Source organism: Lathyrus oleraceus, chromosome 5 (genome assembly GCF_024323335.1).
Source record: "Lathyrus oleraceus cultivar Zhongwan6 chromosome 5, CAAS_Psat_ZW6_1.0, whole genome shotgun sequence".
NCBI lineage: Eukaryota > Viridiplantae > Streptophyta > Magnoliopsida > Fabales > Fabaceae > Lathyrus > Lathyrus oleraceus.
The window spans coordinates 255,541,711-255,560,396 of NC_066583.1; the positions used below are offsets into that span (position 1 = coordinate 255,541,711).

Consider the following 18,686-nt stretch of genomic DNA (forward strand, 5'->3'; position numbering starts at 1 on the left):
AAATCAACACCAATACCACTAGCATCTTCTCCAACAACAAGGGTAATATCTTCATCATCTTCATTATCCTCCACATTCTCAATCCATTCTTCCCCTTCATTTTCAGAATCAATTCCATCAACCTCATAGTTAGCACTCTTTCTTTATTTCTTCTTTTTCCCCAATTTTGAGTTAGTCATCACAAAAACTACCTTATGCATCGTGTTTTGCTTTAAGTGATTCCGCTTCTTAGTGTGAACCTAGATGATTATAACACAAATGACTAAAACACAATAGCTATTTAGAATACAATTGTTCAATAAATTTGAAAACTTGCCCTTTCAAAAGCACTCTAGTTCCTTTCACATCCCGATGAGCTACATGTCAAGCTAAGAACTCTCAAAGCAAACCATTGCAATTCAATTCAGGATGACCGCCTCCATAAGAATCCCACCATTGTGTTGGTGTTTTAGTTTGAAGTGCAAATGTAGCAAACTCACTACCAAAAGTTCCAACTTTCCCTTTAAAATCCCCAGGTTAAAGATCAATCATGCCTCTTTGTTCTGGATCTTCCACCATTCTAACCAAACATTCATACAAGTCATTTGTAACTTCATTATCAATAGTGAATCCCGAAGCATAACGCAAGATGGGGTTCAAATAAAGGCATGCAGCATGTAATGGCCTATGAAATTGTTTATCCCACCTTTCATCAATTATCTTCTAAAGGAGATTGTAGCTAAAAAAAGAGAGAATAATCGAGTTACTACTCAAACTACTAGATGTATGATTATAAAACAAAAATTAAGGTGGAAGATAATTACCTCTTAGCAATCCCATTAAAGCTTCATCAAATCTTCTCTTTCGCCCGATCCATTTTTTCATAAATAAATCCCATAGCTGGCTTTTCATCGGAGTCCACCATACGCAACACTCTAATAAGTGGGAAAGCACCCCTCATACAATTCAAAACATTATTCCAAAACAACTTATCCAACACAATCTTTTCCACAATGATTCCATATTTACTCTTTGCAATTTTGCTAGTCTTCCACTCTTTCGAATTGAACATATTAATTAGTTCACCTCGATGGTCATTCAAACACTCCAATGTCAAATAAGAAGTGGCAAAACGAGTAATTACGGGTCGAATCAAATCAGCATTATTAGTAAACTTATGCAACAAAGAAATAAGACTTGTTCTTGCATAAATTTAAGTTGTGATCTTTTTACCCCTAGAAATTGTATCTTTGTGGAGAGAGATTTTCTTCTCAAAATCTTTCAACATCAAGTCAATGCAGTGGGCAGCACATGGTGTCCAATACAACTTTTTTCTCTTTTCCATCAACAATTCCCCTGCTGCTTTGTAATTTGTAACATTGTCGGTAACAACTTGTACAACATTTTCTTCTCCAACCTCTTCAATATAATTTATCATCTTAAAAATTTTATCTGTTGTCTTAGTTATATCAGATGCATCAACAGACTTCAAAAAAACAATTCCTTTGGGACTATTCACTAGAAAATTCAGTATAGTCCTTCTCCTCCTATCGGTCCAACCATCCGTCATTATGGTGCATCCTAACTTCCTCCAAACAGCCCTATGCCCCTCTAAATCTTTGCTAAACTGACCATAATAATTATCTAAATACTTCACTCTAATCTCATGATAGGATGGTGGCTTAAATCCTTTACCGTGTTTTATAGCAGATTCTAACATTTTTTGAAATTCTTCAGACCTTGCAACATTAAATGGAATAGAATTATTGTAAAAAAAAAGAGCAATATCCTTACACGCCTCATCCCTCAAATTTTGCTTATAGTTACCGTTGATTGTGGTCAGTTTTAGTGTACTGGTGATTCCTCTTTTGAACATATCCTTGGGTGCTATTTCCATCTGACTTTTCCTTTTTCCACTTGAACAACCAGCAACTTCAAGATCATCATTGGCAACAACACTACCACCTTCAATGCTAATTTCCTGTGATTTTTGCAGCAACTTCGTTTGTAATTTGTAAACCTTATCCAACATTTTACTCTTGACGTCATCTGGAACAACTAAACATGGCTTAACATTGTTTCTGGTTCCGGCCACATGATGCTTCAAACGATAAACACCTCATGTAACTTCACCCTCACAGAATTTACACTTGACTCTTCTAGAAATCGGGTCAAGTAAAACACAATACTCCCATGTTTGATCAGTTTTCATTCCACGAGAATCTTTTGCAGGAGGACTGGGAGCAGAAGCACCACTTTCAGCTGTTGATGAAACATTCTGTTTATTTGAAGCCATAGGTTGAAGAACGGCAATAGGAAGGTGAACACAGAGGGAGAAGAACGGTGGTAGGAAGAAGGTGAACACAGAGGGAGAAGAACGAAGATGATGAAGGAGAAGAATGGTTATGATGATGGTGGAAAATTGCAGAGAGAGATCGTTAAAGGAGGAGGAAGAGTAAAGAGGCAGTCGTTTTGTCTATTGGTGTTTTAGGGTTAAGACTTAAAGAGTGAGAACTTAATTAAAAAACCGGGTCACTTAATTAAAAAACGACCCGGTAAAAAGCCCAATAAAACAGACCCAGGCGCCCAACACTATATTTTTTACGATCTTACTATGGAAAACTCGATCTTGACTACTAAGATACATGAAAAAGATTTTTTCAAGATCGTAGCACTAAAAGGTAAATTCGGCACGTAAGATCACGATCCAGCACTCAATCTTGACTACATTGATGACCACACACGGATCCCGTGGGTCTACCTTATGAAAGACAAATTGGAAGTTGGTAGGATATTTGAACATACCATGGTACAAACACAATATCAAAGAAAAATTAGAGTGCTTAGGAGTGATAATGGTCATGAGTACTATAATTTTGCACTAAGCTCGTACTTTCAGCAACATGGAATAATACACGAAACCTCATGTGTGGATACAGCTCAGCAGAACGGGGTTGCCGAGAGAAAGAATAGACACCTCCTAGAAGTAACCCGATCTCTCATGCTAGCTACAAATGTACCTAATCAGTTTTGGGGAGAAGCTGTCATCACCGCAACCTATCTTATAAACAGAATGCCTTCCCAGATCCTTAACTTTTATACGCCCTACTCCACTCTCCAAACCTTATACCCAACCAATCGTATCCTTACATCTATTCTTTTGAAAATATTTGGATGTACGGCCTTTGTCCATAATCTTGATCCCCAACGCAATAAACTTGACCCGAAATCCATTAAATGCATATTCCTCGGCTACTCTCCTCACAAAAGGGATACAAATGTTATTCACCTCAAAACAAAAAATTCTACCACACCATGGATGTAACCTTTTTTGAGAATCAACCATATTACCCCAAAGTTGGCATTCAGGGGAAGAACACATATCCAATTGAAGTGATAGAATCCCAACTTTTGGAACTTGAGCTAACTAAATCCAAATCACTGCAGAGGCATCAGAACCTACACCTGAACCAAATAAAAATGCAACAGAAAATGCAAAACCTACTCGTGGACCAGAAGAGATTACGTCAGAAAATGTAGAAGATATTGTAGTAGAAAATGCTGAGGATATTGCAGTAGAAACTGCAGCTCCTACAATAGAAATTGCACCCAAGAAACAACGTGAAAGTGTACTCCAGGAAGAGCAAGAAGGGAATAGAGTCTTGCACAACTCCAAGGCAGAACCAAGAAACCTCCAAGACTCTAGGAAATGGTGTTCTCTTAGGTAATATTGCTCCGAATTTTGTGAATGTTGATGATATTGATATTCACATTCATATTGCCTTGAGAAAAAATGTAAAATCATGTACTAAACATCCCGTTGAAAGAATTGTATCTTATGGAAAATTGTCCCAGAGTTACAAAATGTAACAGCTCTTGACAATACACACATTCCAAACAACATCCATGAGGCACTCCAAAATTCTGAATGGGCAGCAGCCGTAACTGAAGAGGTTCAGGCCTTAATAAAGAATGGCACTTGAGAGATCACAAGCCTACCTGCAGGGAAGAAACTGGTAGGATGCAAATGGATATTCTCCATGAAGTATAATGCAGATAGGAGTATAAATCGGTACAAAACTTGACTTGTAGCAAAGGGATTCACTCAATCATATGGAGTAGACTACGAAGAGACTTTTGCACCGGTGGCCAAACTAAACTCAGTTAGAGTTATTCTCTCTTTGGCTGCAAATTTAGATTAGCCACTCCATCAACTAGACATCAAGAATGCCTTCTTAAATGGTGACCTAGAAGAGGAAGTTTATATGCAGACTGCTTCTGGACTTGAATCATCCAGCACCGCAAATATGGTGTGCAGGCTCCGAAAATCCCTTTATGGCCTCAAGCAGTCTCCAAGGGCGTGGTTTGATAGATTGACTCGAGTTGTCAAGAAAGACGGGTTCAACCAATGCCAATCAGATCACACTATATTTGTTAAACACTCCATGGAAGGAAAGGTAGCTTTGTTCATTGTTTATGTTGATGACATCGTTATTACAGGAAATGATTATGATCAAATTGATCATTTAAAGGGACTCTTGGCAAAGGAATTTGAAGTTAAGGATTGAAGACAACTTAAGTATTTTTTAGGAATGGAAGTTGCACAAACAAAGAATGGCATTTATGTATCACAAAGGAAATACACCATTGACTTACTTCTAGAAACTGGAATACTTGGGTGCAAGGCAGCTAATACACCAATAGAACAAATAAAAGGAAGAGAAGATGAAAGTCCACCAGCCGACAAAGATAGATATCAAAGTCTAGTTGGGAAACTAATCTACCTATCTCACATTAGGCCCGACATTGGGTTCGCAGTAAGCTTGGCGAGTCGTTACATGTCAACTCCAACTGAGTCTAACATGAAAATGGCGAATAGAATCCTCCAATACCTCAAAGGCACACCAGGCCGAGGTCTCCACTTCAAGAAGAATTCAAACAAGGGCATTGAAGTTTATACAGACTTAGATTGGGCAGGGTGCTCCACAGACAGAAAATCGACTACAGGCTATTGTTCATTTGTGTGGGGGAACCTAGTAACTTGGAGAAGCAAGAAACAATCTGTAGTGGCGAGGGGTAGTGCAGAAGCAGAATTTAGAGTTATGGCCTTAGATATTTGTGAAGGAATGTGGCTTAAGAGCATGCTATATGAAATCAAAATTCATGTGAACCCTACTGTGAAGTTACTATGTGATAACAAAGCTGCTATAAGTATTGCAAAGAACCCAGTCCAACATGATAGAACAAAACATGTGGAAATTGACCGACACTTCATTAAAGAAAAAATTAATCATAAGATTATTAGTATTGATCATGTCCCATCATGCAAGCAAACTGCAGATATCTTAACCAAGGCTCTTCCAAGGAATACTAATGAAAATATCACATTCAATTTGGGTATGATAGACATCTACCACCCAGATTGAGGGGGAGTGTTGAAGATTAGCACACATCAAATCATAATCACTTGATTCCGATTTGTCAAGCTGTTACAAAACAGTGGTGTAAATAGAGTTATTATCCATTATTGTTTTTTCTTTATTTAGGTAATTACTATTTCCTTATTTAGGTAGCAGCAATTATAGGAAATTATTTCTCTGTTTATTAACAAATTAGGATACAGCTTTCAACCTATTGTATTCTATTTATACCTCACATGTAAGAGTTCCAAACACAATGAAATATACAACATATTTCTACATTAACAAATTGTATTGTTTTTTCGGTTTACCCTTCATAACATTTATTTCTAAGTCATTAGTTACAAAAAAAAATATGTAAAGTAATTAGAGATCTTTTAGTAAAGAAATAATTAATGCAATGGAAAGTTTGAAAGTAATCTTACTAAAAGGAACAATACAGACTTTCAAAAGGGTCCAATATTAGGGGCGGCTCAAAGGTATCAAAGAGTTGTGGGAAGACTTAATTCTCCTACTGTCACTGGACTAGATATATCTTTTCCATAGCTAACATGAGATGCTTCCTCACTTCTCCCTGTGACAACCATAGGGATGCATTAGTTTGGATGTTGATTTATATCAAGGACCCTCCCAAAAAAGGGTTATTGCTATTCGTAGATAGGAACCATGCTGATATTGTTCCTAATATGAAGGCTATTTAAGAAAAATCACGGTGTCCTTATTGCAGGGTGAAAGAGTGTGTTATTCAAATTAAAAGGTATCACCATAATGGGGTCCTTATTGGAAGGCGAAGAGTGTGCTATTCAAATTAAATGGCATTACCACAAACTCGTAACTGCCTTCATGTGTACAAATTGTAGTCTTATCAACGTCTTTCTAACATTGCACTTTCTTGGGTGGAAATCTTGTGACGTTGAAGAGTAAAAAACAAAATGTAGAATCAAGATCTAGTGTGAATCAGAGTTCAAGGCAATGGCACAAGGAATATGTGAATTACTATAGTTGAAATTGATCTTAGAAGATTTGAGGATAAAGTGTAATAAATCAATGAAACTTTATTGTGATGATAAGTCTGCTATCAGCATAGCCCATAACCTAGTGCAACATGACAGAACCAAACATATTGAAGTTCTCAGACACTTCATTAAAGAAAAATTAGATAATGGTCTTATTTGCACTCCATATATGTTCTCCCAAGGCAACCTTGCAGATCTTCTAACGCAATTGTTGAACAACAATAACTTTGAAAGAATTGTTTCCAAACTGAAATGATAGATATATATTCACCAGCTTGAGAGAGAGTGTTGTAAATAGTTTATTTTATTATCGTTATTCTTAGTACTATTAGTAGTAGTAGTAATTTATGTGTGGATCTTTAGTAAGAACGATTAGTTTAGAATATTCTATATATAAAGATTAGTGGTTGTGTATTCAACATCTCAATATAATATTTAGATTCTAACAAAATATATATATATATATATATATATATATATATATATATATATATATATAACGAGACTGGTTTATGAACCCAACTAGTCAAATTATATGTAGCTCAAGCTCGACTCGTTTGACTCGTGAATCAAATTTAACAAGTTAATTATTCAATCAAGTTTCGAATTATTTCTAAGTTGGTTTGGTACATTGTCAACCTAGTTGCTCTTCCTAGTTCTTCCAACTGTCCATGATAGGGAGAGAAAATCTATTCAACAATGTGACTTTACTTAGCATCCTATAGTCCACACAAAATCTCCAACTCCCATCAGTTTTATTCACTAAGATTGAACTTGTGATTGGCCCTATGACATTTTCTTACAGCATATCATTCACCATTCTCTCAATCTAAGAATTATGGTGAGGCAAATTAACAATGTGATCTTATATTTGGAATCACCGCATGTTCCTTCGAGTCAACTGTAGTCACAAGATATTTGAAGCACTGATATTATTGTTTGAACTGGTTCCTAGAACTAAAAAAGGTAGAGAAATTGGCAAAACAAAAGTAATAGAGTGAAAAGTGTGGTGCTTTATTTAAGAAAACACTCCTCCTCCTCAATATAGGGAGCTGCGACAGAATAGAAGGATTCTTAGATACTGCAAGCGTCGTGACGGTACTTAAACTAGTTCCCATTTACTCAATATGCCCAATACTCATTATTAAGTTTTTCAGCTTATTGTTTTTCAACTTAGTCGCCAACAATACTAATTTAAGGCCCTACATAATATTACGTTGCATTGCTTTCTTCAATCCCCTTTATCGCCCTGATATACAAGTCTAATTGGATTTGCAAAAACAAACACCATAACTTCAGTATCATAGTTATAACTTATAAACAGATAGATAGAGCATGACTGTAAAGTGACAAACCTTGTGAAGAAATAACCATATAGTAGGTTAGACAAGAGAGAACATTTTAAGAAAATATCAGGTAAATGTGTCCCATTATTTTCCTCTTCAGCCAACATTTCAAGAATAGAGGTCTCCGTTTCAAGTAAAAGCTGATCACTTATTTCTTGGGGAACCCGTATGCCCGGAAATATTTGTAGCTCGGAAACCTGAAAAATTACAGCTCCCTTTATGAAACCGTGGAAGTCAACATAAACAAGCATTTGTTAGCAAAGGATCACACCTCAACATTGGAAACTTTATGAATTTCTGTGAGAGCTTCCACAGAGCAATCCAAAAACTCATGCAAACATTGGTGTTTAGGGTCTTCAAACTACAATAAACATCATAATGAATTTCTTAGTCACAGTTGAACTAAATCTATATGATCAAATATCACTTTGTGGAAGAGTGATAGGCTGTACCTTATGACTACTATCGAGAGATTCAGTGACATCGAAAGAGCTGTAAATTAGAGAAGTTTCTTTAAAGCATTCATTGAACGCAACACAGCCTACACAAAGTGCAAATATAGCACTCGGCATGTACAAACCCATACGCTCACTCAATGTTGAATAACCCTGCACATAAGAAACAGAAAACTGAAACAAATGCCTATACATTATTGTAAATTATAGCGTGTCTGTGAACATATTGTTACATATTAGTAGTATAAGTGTATAATATCAAAATACTAGAGTAATTCATGGTGGAGAAAATCTCTCAATAAGATTAGGATTTAGGATTGTTAATTCATTCATTTGAATGTATTCTCTTAGTTATAAATAACAAAGCCCGAGAGTATTTCTCTCGAGCAATTCAAACCATCATATTAACTGGGTACCAGAGCTCACAATTAGTGGGCTTAGAAAAAATAATAAAAAACTGAAAGCCCTTTACATGTATTTTGATCTTTTCCTTTCCCTTTTTTTCCAGCCTCGGATCTGTTTCATTGCTTCTCATGGCATCATATTTCAAAGCCAAAGAATATGTATCTGTACCATTCAACTATTGCATAGCTTCTCATGCCGTCATATTTCAATCTAATTGTTTTCACACACCACAACATAATGGTCTTGCAAAACAAAAACGCTCAGACTTTGTAGATCAAAGCTCCAACACTTTAAAAATTAGGAGTGGCCTTAATCTCATTGCATGTCATCTGATAAATTGCATGTCATCTGATAAATTGCATGTCATCGTTTGTATTGGAAACTGAGACTCCTCTCTCACCCTAGTTTCCTAAGGACCCTTCTATGTTGTCCTTCCTCAAGTTCCACTTATTTTGTTATGAAATTTCTTCCAGCTGTGACAAATTGTATGTTCGAGCAATTAGGTGTGTTTCTTGGGATTCCGGAGTTCAAAAGGGATATCGCAGTTATTCTCTATCTGCAAATCATTTTTACGTCTCTGATATGTTACTTTCTTAACAAACATTGCCCTCTCACATACTGCTTATTCCTCTCTTTGAAACACTTGTCTCTACTTGCAATTCTCCAAAGTCACAGGATGACTGAGTTGTCAACTTTTATGGTCGAAACATTTACTCCAAGATGAATTAGGTCATATCTGAGGTCAAATTTAATAACCAGTCAGCATTGCATCTTTCTTAAATCCCTTTCTTTCATGAGAGGACTAAACATGTAATAGTTGATTGCCACTTTATCTGAGATAAGATCATCCAGGTCATAGTTAAAACCTCATCAGTGATGGACCTCAGATTGATTATATATGTAATGTAACAAGCTAGATGCATGTGATCTATGCTCCATCTTGTGGGGGGTTTTAATTATTGTCATAACTGGGATATATATATATATATATATATATATATATATATAGAGAGAGAGAGAGAGAGAGAGTTTATGATTCTTTTCATTAATTTGAGAGATTCTCTCTGGTTTATATGTGTACAATCTCATTGAGTAATACAAGTTGTCTACTGTAAATTATATATTTTCCTAATTGTATAAGGATAAACATAAAGAAGAACTTTGTTAATCACAATTTAAAGAAAAGCATACCTTCCAATCAAGATGATTTAAAACTGCCTTCAAAAGGTTCTTTCTAAGATGTAAAATATCTCGAAGATCAGTCTGCATGATATGGGGACACCAAATTTAAAACAAATATGACTCAGCAAACAAATATTTTTCAGTTCTACCTAAACAAAGCTTGAAATTAACCCTCATATTTTTAGATTTTGGGTATAGCTCAATCTTACAGAATTGGCTTGCAAGGTAGGATTTCCCAATCAAGGCGATGTGGGAACTTGGGCTTTTCTCCAAAAAAAATAAACCCTCTCAGACAGGCCTATTGGGTCTGGTGCATCAAAAATATGGGTGACCCAATAACATATCAAGGATAGGCCATAATACTATTATAGACTTTGGGCTTAACTCAACTCCATAAAATCAGCTTATAAGGTAAGGATTTTCAAAGCGCTATACATTCTCCTTTACATTTGCAAAACTTGCATTTATTGAGCAACAAGAAATAGAAAATGTAAGCTCAATTAGAGTACTATAAGAAAAGATGTGCAAATGCATCATAAGAAGAGATGTGCAGATGGACCATATGAAGGCTCAAAGCTTGCTCCATTTTTATTTTGTAAAAAAAATGTGAGTTACACGACGGGGGACAGACTTACTGCCATAACGAACCAATTCAACATGGTATTATTGTAATCATTGTAAGGGTTGATTATCATGCTACTCCAGTTTTATTCGATGAAAGAATTTAATAAGCAATTATTTAGTTTGGTTTGCATTCTACTTGATGATCCATGGAAGGACAAACTAGACCCACGACAAAAGGTCTGTCAAAACAGAAAACAACGTAAAAACTATGATGGTGTCTTGGTATTAAAAATAAAAACATTTTCTTAATCCTTTTAGAATTTGGGTTTGGATCTAACTCAACTCTACAAGCTAGCTCGTGGGATGAGGGTTTCCCTCCACTTATAACCATTGTTCTGGCCATATTATGGGACTCGCAGCAAATTCCAACTGGCCTAAGATTTGCAAGTTTAAGAAGGCTATGTATGGATAGATGCAGCTCCCCCAGTGTCTGCTGCAAATAATTCTCTAAATCTTCTTTTGTCAAAGTCTAGGTTATTCCAATTTGTCAAAATTCCAACACATGCTCTGAAGTCTTGCAAAATAAAAGCCTTAAAATTGAATTATTTCAACATGGGAACATGCCAACACTCCCTTTCCAAGGTCAAGAATCAAATAAAGGGGAGGGTTGTGTTAGGTAGTCGACAGGAAAACGTAAAACTTTGTTGAATCTACATGGTTTTTTAAGGGTCATTTTGAGTTATTTTCCACATTTAAAACTTTTTATACGGAAATTTGAAATCAATTTGGTAACACGGTTCTATATAAACTTAAGCTTATTGGTCAATTACTAATCTAACATCAAGTAAATATATGTGAAAAAAATGATGCTCCCTTGGCAACTTACATGAGAACTTTTCCTTGAAAAGTAACATGAGAAAAAATGCAAGATGGGTCTGCATAAAAGGACAATCATGAGCTGCATAAGAATGTAGAAACAAAAGCAAGCATGTCGGAAATTTCATATTGAGAAAAGAAACAAAAAAAAATACAAAAAGAGAAAAAATTATAAATAATTAATTGGCATAAATAACTTTTTAGTCCCTATAAAAAAATGTTACTTTTAATCTCTCGATCAATAATTTTGTTTTTGATTCTGGTTGAGTTCTTGTAATAGTTGTTCATGTAGTATTGGAAACTCCACCTTCATTGCAGTCCGCCCCTAGTCGCCAAATTGTGGCATTTGACTTACCTTCATTGCAGCCTCCAACACCTTCATTGTGTTGGGTTTGAAAGGATGAACTTAGTCTCATGTTGCTTAAAGATATGGCATGCGGAGTGTTTATAAAGATTGGGCGACCCTCATCTTACAAGCTAGTTCGGTTTTGTACACATGAGTTATAAAGGAATGACAGAAGTAGGTTTTAACTATTTATTTGAGCCTAATTAATTTGGAAAATGTGATTGATGCCTTTCTTCAACAATGTTTACAGTCTTCTTCTGAAATACAACATCTCCCTATGTCACATTTTCTCTTATCCTTTTATTTTCATAATAAGTATCAAACACTAAATAAATATTACAATAGATTTTTACTTTAACTTTAATTTAAAGTATAACATCTCTCCTTAGATTTTCGTGTTCTTTTATCACCAAAAAAATAAAAAACTAGGGCAATAATAATGCAATTCTCCAATGTAAATAAGTGAGAAGCTTCTTGCTAGAATTTTATTATATTATTCTAAGAATTTGTTAGGCCTAACTTAATCCCCAAAAGCTAGCTCAAGATGTCAGGATTGTCCAAGCCTTGTAAAAACTAATAGAGATGTGACCATATCTCCAATGAATGTGGGATCTCAACACACACCCCTCACACTTATGGTTGGACATTTTAAGCATGGACAAATGCGGATGGCTCAATATCAGAGCTATTAACACACCCTCACACCTATGGCTAGACGGCTCAATATCAGAGCTATTAACACACCCTCACACCTATGGCTAGACATCTGGACTCCGGAGCATGGACAAATATGGGTGGCCCAATAACTGATTTAGAATAGACCGATACCATCTTAGATTTTGGGTTAAGATTAACTCATCCCCAAAAGCTAGCTCAAGAGATGAGGATTGCTCAGACCTTGTAAGGAATAATTTAGCCATATCTCTAGTCATTGTCGGAACTCAATAATTATTATACGTATTAGTTACCAATAATCATCTAAAGTAAAATGTTTTTATTTTTGGAAAGATGTTACCATCAGCGTTGCAGTCCCATGTTTTACTTCCCAATCCTAGGAAGGATCTCAATTTTGACTACCGAACATCACAAATCACTCCTACTTCCCCATACTACAAGATATAAGTAGATAGAAACATAACTAACTCTCTCCACTCACACTATTAAAGGAAATGGTATTAACCAGTCCACACTATAATTACTGTGCACTGGCTGCATAGTACTATAGCCTATTTAACTGTCCCTAACTGCCCCTAACTAACTCCTAAACTATAGGAAACTAATCCCTAAATTTAAGGAGACTTGTAACTAACTCAGTTGAGATGTATGGTTCTATATAAATAGATCTCAATCCTTTGTAATCAAACTTAAGAAATGCAAAAACAGAAATTAAGAGAATTCAACCGAGACTTCTCTCATTAGCACCAGTGTCTATCTTATCAAGAAACTTCCCACGTAACAACAACAACCAACAACTAAGCCTTATACCATTAAGTGGAGTCAACTACATGAATCAACTTCAGTCATAATGTTTTATCCAGGACCATACTTCTATCCAAATCGTTAATCTCGAGATCTTTTTTAATAACTTCTCTTATTGTATTTATAGGTCTTCATCTACCTCTAGCTATTTGACTCCTCTCCATATGATCTACTCCTTACCACAGAAATTACAGGTCTTCTCTCTACATGTCAAAACCACCTAAGTCTATTTTTCATCATCTTTTCTACTATAGATGTTACCCCAACACTCTCTAATATTGTTATTTCTAATCTTATCATGTCTAGTCTTACCACACATCTAACACAGCACCGTCATCTCTGCTACGCTTACTTTATTCTCGTTTTGATTCTTAATTGCCCAACATTTTGTCTTGTATAACATCGCTGACAGTCAGATAAAATTTTCCCTTCAACTTAAGCGATACCTTTATGTCACATAAAATCTCAGAATCCTCTCTAAATTTTGAAGTTCCCTACACTAAGCTATTTGGTACTCCACCAGACAACAAGTTTCTCAAGTACTTAGACCTTACAACAAACACAAATTACAGTATAGGTCCAAAAAGTGTCATTTTTTAGGCTACTCTACATCACAAAAAGGTTATAAGTGTCTTGCACCTACGGTCCCAAAAGTGTCATTTTTTAGGCTACTCTAAATCACACAAAGATTATAAGGGTCTTGCACCTACTGGCAAACTATACATTTCCAAGGATGTGGTCTTCAATGAGTTATCCTTCTGTTATCCTCGGTTATTCTCTCATTACATTCATGAGAAAAAAGAATTCTAACACACACTCACAGTATATGCCCTACAACGTTTAAGATAGAAACATAACTTACACTCCCTTCTAACAGTAACTACCTTGAACAAAAGTTTCCTAACTCTTCCATCTCTTAATAATAGCCCTATATAGCAATTCATTAGATCTAGTGGTTCTTTTGGGCCTAAACCTTCCAAATGATTGTTTTTTAAACATGGATCTAGCAATTGGTCCTCCTTCAACCCTGCAAAAGCATGTGGTCTCCAATGTATGTTTACAAATTAGACTAACCCTATGAAAGAAATGATAATAGGTAAAATGAATAAAATGGCTTGCAGATAATTTTTCTTTTTGTTGAATCAGAATTTATCTATAAACTTTATAAATTAAAGCATCAAAACAAATTAACTCGTTAGACATATCTATGATGCAACAGCCAAATTGGTTTAAGTAGTGTTGCTCTAAGTAAGCATGAAACAGTAACAGGGTATTTTGTACATCCATTGAAACAGCACTTGATCTCTAAGTAGTTGACAAGAGTGTGATAATATGTGATTGAATTTATTTACTGGCTTAAATGATAAGCTTTCATTAAAATACTAGCAATCTTCGAAACATATTTTATTGCAATCAAGTTAAAACAGTAAAAGGCACTTACAGTGAAGTTGGTCTTTTGAAAAATTGAAGATCCCAAACATCTTGTGGTATGAGACATGTATCTACTAAATCCTGGATACAAACATGTGGCGTTAGAGATATAGACTATTATTAACAGCATGCCCAACTGAGTGAAGCCCACAACTCACATTTGAGGTTATATTACTCAGAAGTGCCAAAGCAGCATCCACCTGCATCAATGCATCATTACCGAAATTAAAATCTTAGCAGAAACTAACCGGCAGAGAAAACTTCTAGTTTAATACAAATAATAATAATAACAACAAGAAGATACATTAAAATATCTTGGGTGTTGAGGCAGCCTGATAGAACACTGTGTTGCACCAATGAGCATACTGCAGCCAAAAAAGATTGTAAAAGTAGAGGGGAACAAGGTAACTATGAGCTGGGATCCTAAAGCCTTATTAGAAGATCAATTTTTCCATGCTATCCTTGAGGACAAGGTTGTTTCTAAAGGAGGTGGTAGTGATAGAGCACAGTTCTCATGTGTGATGATGACCCTATCATTGGGCTCAATCCACGTCAACACGGCTTCTAGAAGCTGAGAATAAAAGTCAGGTAGAATATTTCCTAACTTTAAGGGATTTTCTGTTATAAAAGAGACTGTAGGGGAGTGGGAAATGCATTCAGAGAGTTTGCTAGCAAACAGTTAGGAGAGATTTCTCTCTGGTTTAGGAGTTCATAGAACTTTGGTTTACATTTTCTTTTTTTGTTTTCACCATTGTAATAATATAACAAACAGTTTACCAAATTTTCTGGGTTCTATTATAGACCAATCCAATGATGGTCTTGTAATTTCACAAAGGAAATATGTTACGGATATTCTTGAAAAAATATGTTGATTGAATGTCAAGTCCGTTGATACTTCTATGGATACAAATGTTCTACCTAATCAAGGGAAATTAAACTATCTCACATTAACCGTCCAAACATTTCCTTCGCAGCCAGTGTGGTAAGTCAGTTCTTAAGCTCTCCTTTCCAAAACACGCGGATGTTGCAATTCGAATTTTGAAATACAAGGTGCTCTAGTAAAAGGTCCCATTTATGAAGATAAAGGACAAACTCGATTGGGCCGGCTCACTTTTGTGTATTGTTTACTTCTTAGAGGAAATATGGTATCTTAGAAAAATACGAAACAATATGTAGTTGCAAGATCCAGCGTTGAGGGACAGCTTATTTGGTTGAAACAGTTACTTAAACAGCTTCAATTTGAAGAGGCAAAGTCAACGACACTTATCTAAAATAATCAACTTGCATTGCATATTGCCACAAATCCGATTTTTTTCATGTGAGGACCAAGCGTATTGAGATAGATTGTCATTTTGTCAGAGAAGATCGAATCAGGCAACATCATCCAAAGCTTTGTAGATTCCATTGATCAATTGGAGAATGTTTTTTTAAAATCCCTGAGAGGTCTAAGAATCAGTTATATATGTAGCGAGCGAGCTTGGTGCATTTGATATAAAAGACTCAGCTTGAGGGGGATTGTAGATGTTTAAATTAATAGCATATTATATATATATATATATATATATATATATATATATATATATATATATATATATATATATATATATATATATATATATATATATATATATATATATATATATATATATATATATATATATATATATATATATGTTAAGAGTCCCACATCGGACAATATATGGCATGAACATGTGTTTATAAGTGGGGGCAGTCCTCACTCTACCAACCGGTTTTGTTGGGTTGAATTAGGCTCGACCACATTTCTTAACATGGTATCAGAGCCTCGTCTAAGATCCAGTGGGCCACCTACTATGGTTTCCGCTATCGGGCCACCCACCATTTATTTCCACGCTCCAGATGTCCAGTCCTGGGCGTGAGCACTGGCCATAGTTGTTATTGATAGCATTCTTATGATTTACTCTCTCCGATTTCAAATATAAGCAACAAAAAAAAAATCAATGATTTTAAATATAAGCAAAAGTCATCTATAATTATTACATTCAATGTCACTATTCCAAATATACCCCTACGTGTTTTACATTTCTATATTTGTAATGATTTCCAAAACAAAAAATAGAGTTAAAATTAAAAAGAGTGTAAGAATTAAATGCATTCATACATTTTTCTTAAAGGGTGAGTTTTTTTGTAAATTCTCTTGAGACCGGAGGGAGTAGTTATTATCATTACTAGGATATCCAGAGTCATATATCCCTATAATAGGGGTTAGGGCTTAACCTTTTTTAATCATTTGATCATCATCAAATCACCAATCATAATCATATTTCAAAAGCCTTTGTTCTTCCTCTCCTCTCTTTATCTAAAACTCTCTAATTTCAACACTAATTAATATTAATTATATCTGCAAGGAATATATTGATACCCATAAAAAACTACAGTAAAAAGAGAGAATGGATTTGTAAACAAACTTACAACAATGGCTATATTGCTGAAAATCGGCAGCCCGTGAACAATAGTACTCCATAGTACTTTCCAACCATTGATGAACTGCAAAAATTCACTTGATCAAATCAATGCATGCTTATTCAAAAAAAACATGATACCAGAGAAACAAAAAGGATAATGACAAATTTCCAGAACAACCCAAAAGAAAGTAGTCAGCTTCAATGATAAAACTCCTAAAATTCATAGATAGGGAATATGTTCTGTTTAAATTAAACATTAAGTTTCGTTGAAAATTTGTTCAAAAATTTCAATTGCCATTTAGCATAAATAAGACATGTGGGGAAAACTCTTGTCTGTACTCTATTCCATTCTCCCCTTAGTAATTAATACTAAAAAGACTTTTCTTTGCATTGCTTTCACAAAAGTCTGTCCCCGTATCATTTGAGAACTTAATACGTAAAAGAAGAAAATAAGTGACACAGGGAGGAGGATAAGTTATTCTCCTTAAAATAAAGGAAAACACAGCTTGGTAAGTGAAAAGGCGCATTAATTCAAAAGAAACTGCCCAAAAGCAATTTCACAAGTCATTGTCAAGTTTTCCATTGCCAACCCTAACTACTAAATGTTTTTGTTCGAATTCAGAAAAATAAGTGTGCCATGCATCAAAGAAGAACTGGTCAAAACATGTGATAGAATCAGAAAAACCTCATTCAAAGAGGAAGGTGACATTGACGATATCTTCATCATTGAAATTGGAAGCAACAAAGCAGACGAAAGTTCCTGCAAACTCCTTTTGAAGCAATTGAACAGACATAAATTCACAATATTCAATGGGTGGCCAGGGTTTATAGTATAAGTTTCTCGAACAAATCTAAAATGCATAAAAGAAAAACATAGAGTAAAAAGAACCCTTATGCTGATTCGCAGTAGCATACCGCAGAGTCCACAACAAACCATCGTAGGCCCGATCAACATTTGCAGAATTAAGGATTCTGCAATATCATCACAGCTTTGTAAACAGTGGAGGTGATCATCAACATTCTTTATTATAAATATGTATTACACATGCATAGAGAAATATTTAATTCAAACCATGAGAATACTAATTAAGGGTTTGAAGAAAATGGGCGTTGCAACAAGCAAGTTATCAATCCAACAGATATTATTTAATTTTTTTAAAAGAAAATAAAAAGCAATTTGAGAATAAGAGAAAGGGGAAAAAGAGTGAAGTAATAACACGTGAAAGAAAAAAAATAGTAAAGAGAGGGCGAGAGAGAACATGTGCCAAGTTATTCTAATCCAACATTATTCAGACTTTAACATCATAAAATTAATAGAGGGAAAGCGAGTCAAGAGTTATAAGATCCGCTAACTCCTAAGTAGTATTTTGTGCAAAAAAATGCCTGTAATTTTGAGCCAGTGTTGAAAAAAATGGCCACAGTAACGGTTTCTTTGTTTACCCTGTCAGTCCTAAATTACCTGTCAAAGCTCATCCATATGCCTTCAAACCAGTAGAGGAACAGATCTTTGGAAATGCGAGTATGGAAGTTTCGGGTTAGATAACAAAATGCAGCATTCCTGTAGCATAGATCCTTCATCAGATTTTGTCATGATGATATTTAGTTTAAATAATGTAAATTAACATACACAACAATATAAAGTTTTGCAGTATGATATCAGAAGATGCATTTGAGTATTTAACTTCAGATTCTAGCATAAGACCATTTGTTACTAAAATGAGAAGTTAAGATAAAACGGTAACA

At 35.0% G+C, this 18,686-nt stretch overlaps 1 protein-coding gene across 2 annotated transcripts in view; it reads right to left on the bottom strand.

Moving 5' to 3' along the window:
* Positions 1-18,686, bottom strand: part of LOC127083627 (serine/threonine-protein kinase ATM) — an 85,164-nt gene that overhangs the window by 55,353 nt on the left and 11,125 nt on the right. For both annotated transcript variants that reach the window (XM_051023946.1, XM_051023945.1), the window contains exons 10-20: positions 18,403-18,501; positions 17,859-17,915; positions 17,629-17,713; positions 16,951-17,025; positions 14,658-14,699; positions 14,510-14,580; positions 11,254-11,302; positions 9,813-9,884; positions 8,214-8,369; positions 8,033-8,122; positions 7,771-7,958 (exon numbers count right to left, since the gene is read on the bottom strand). In XM_051023946.1, coding sequence (XP_050879903.1) covers positions 7,771-7,958; positions 8,033-8,122; positions 8,214-8,369; positions 9,813-9,884; positions 11,254-11,302; positions 14,510-14,580; positions 14,658-14,699; positions 16,951-17,025; positions 17,629-17,713; positions 17,859-17,915; positions 18,403-18,501 — 984 coding nt within the window. The remainder of the gene's footprint in view (positions 1-7,770; positions 7,959-8,032; positions 8,123-8,213; positions 8,370-9,812; positions 9,885-11,253; positions 11,303-14,509; positions 14,581-14,657; positions 14,700-16,950; positions 17,026-17,628; positions 17,714-17,858; positions 17,916-18,402; positions 18,502-18,686) is intronic.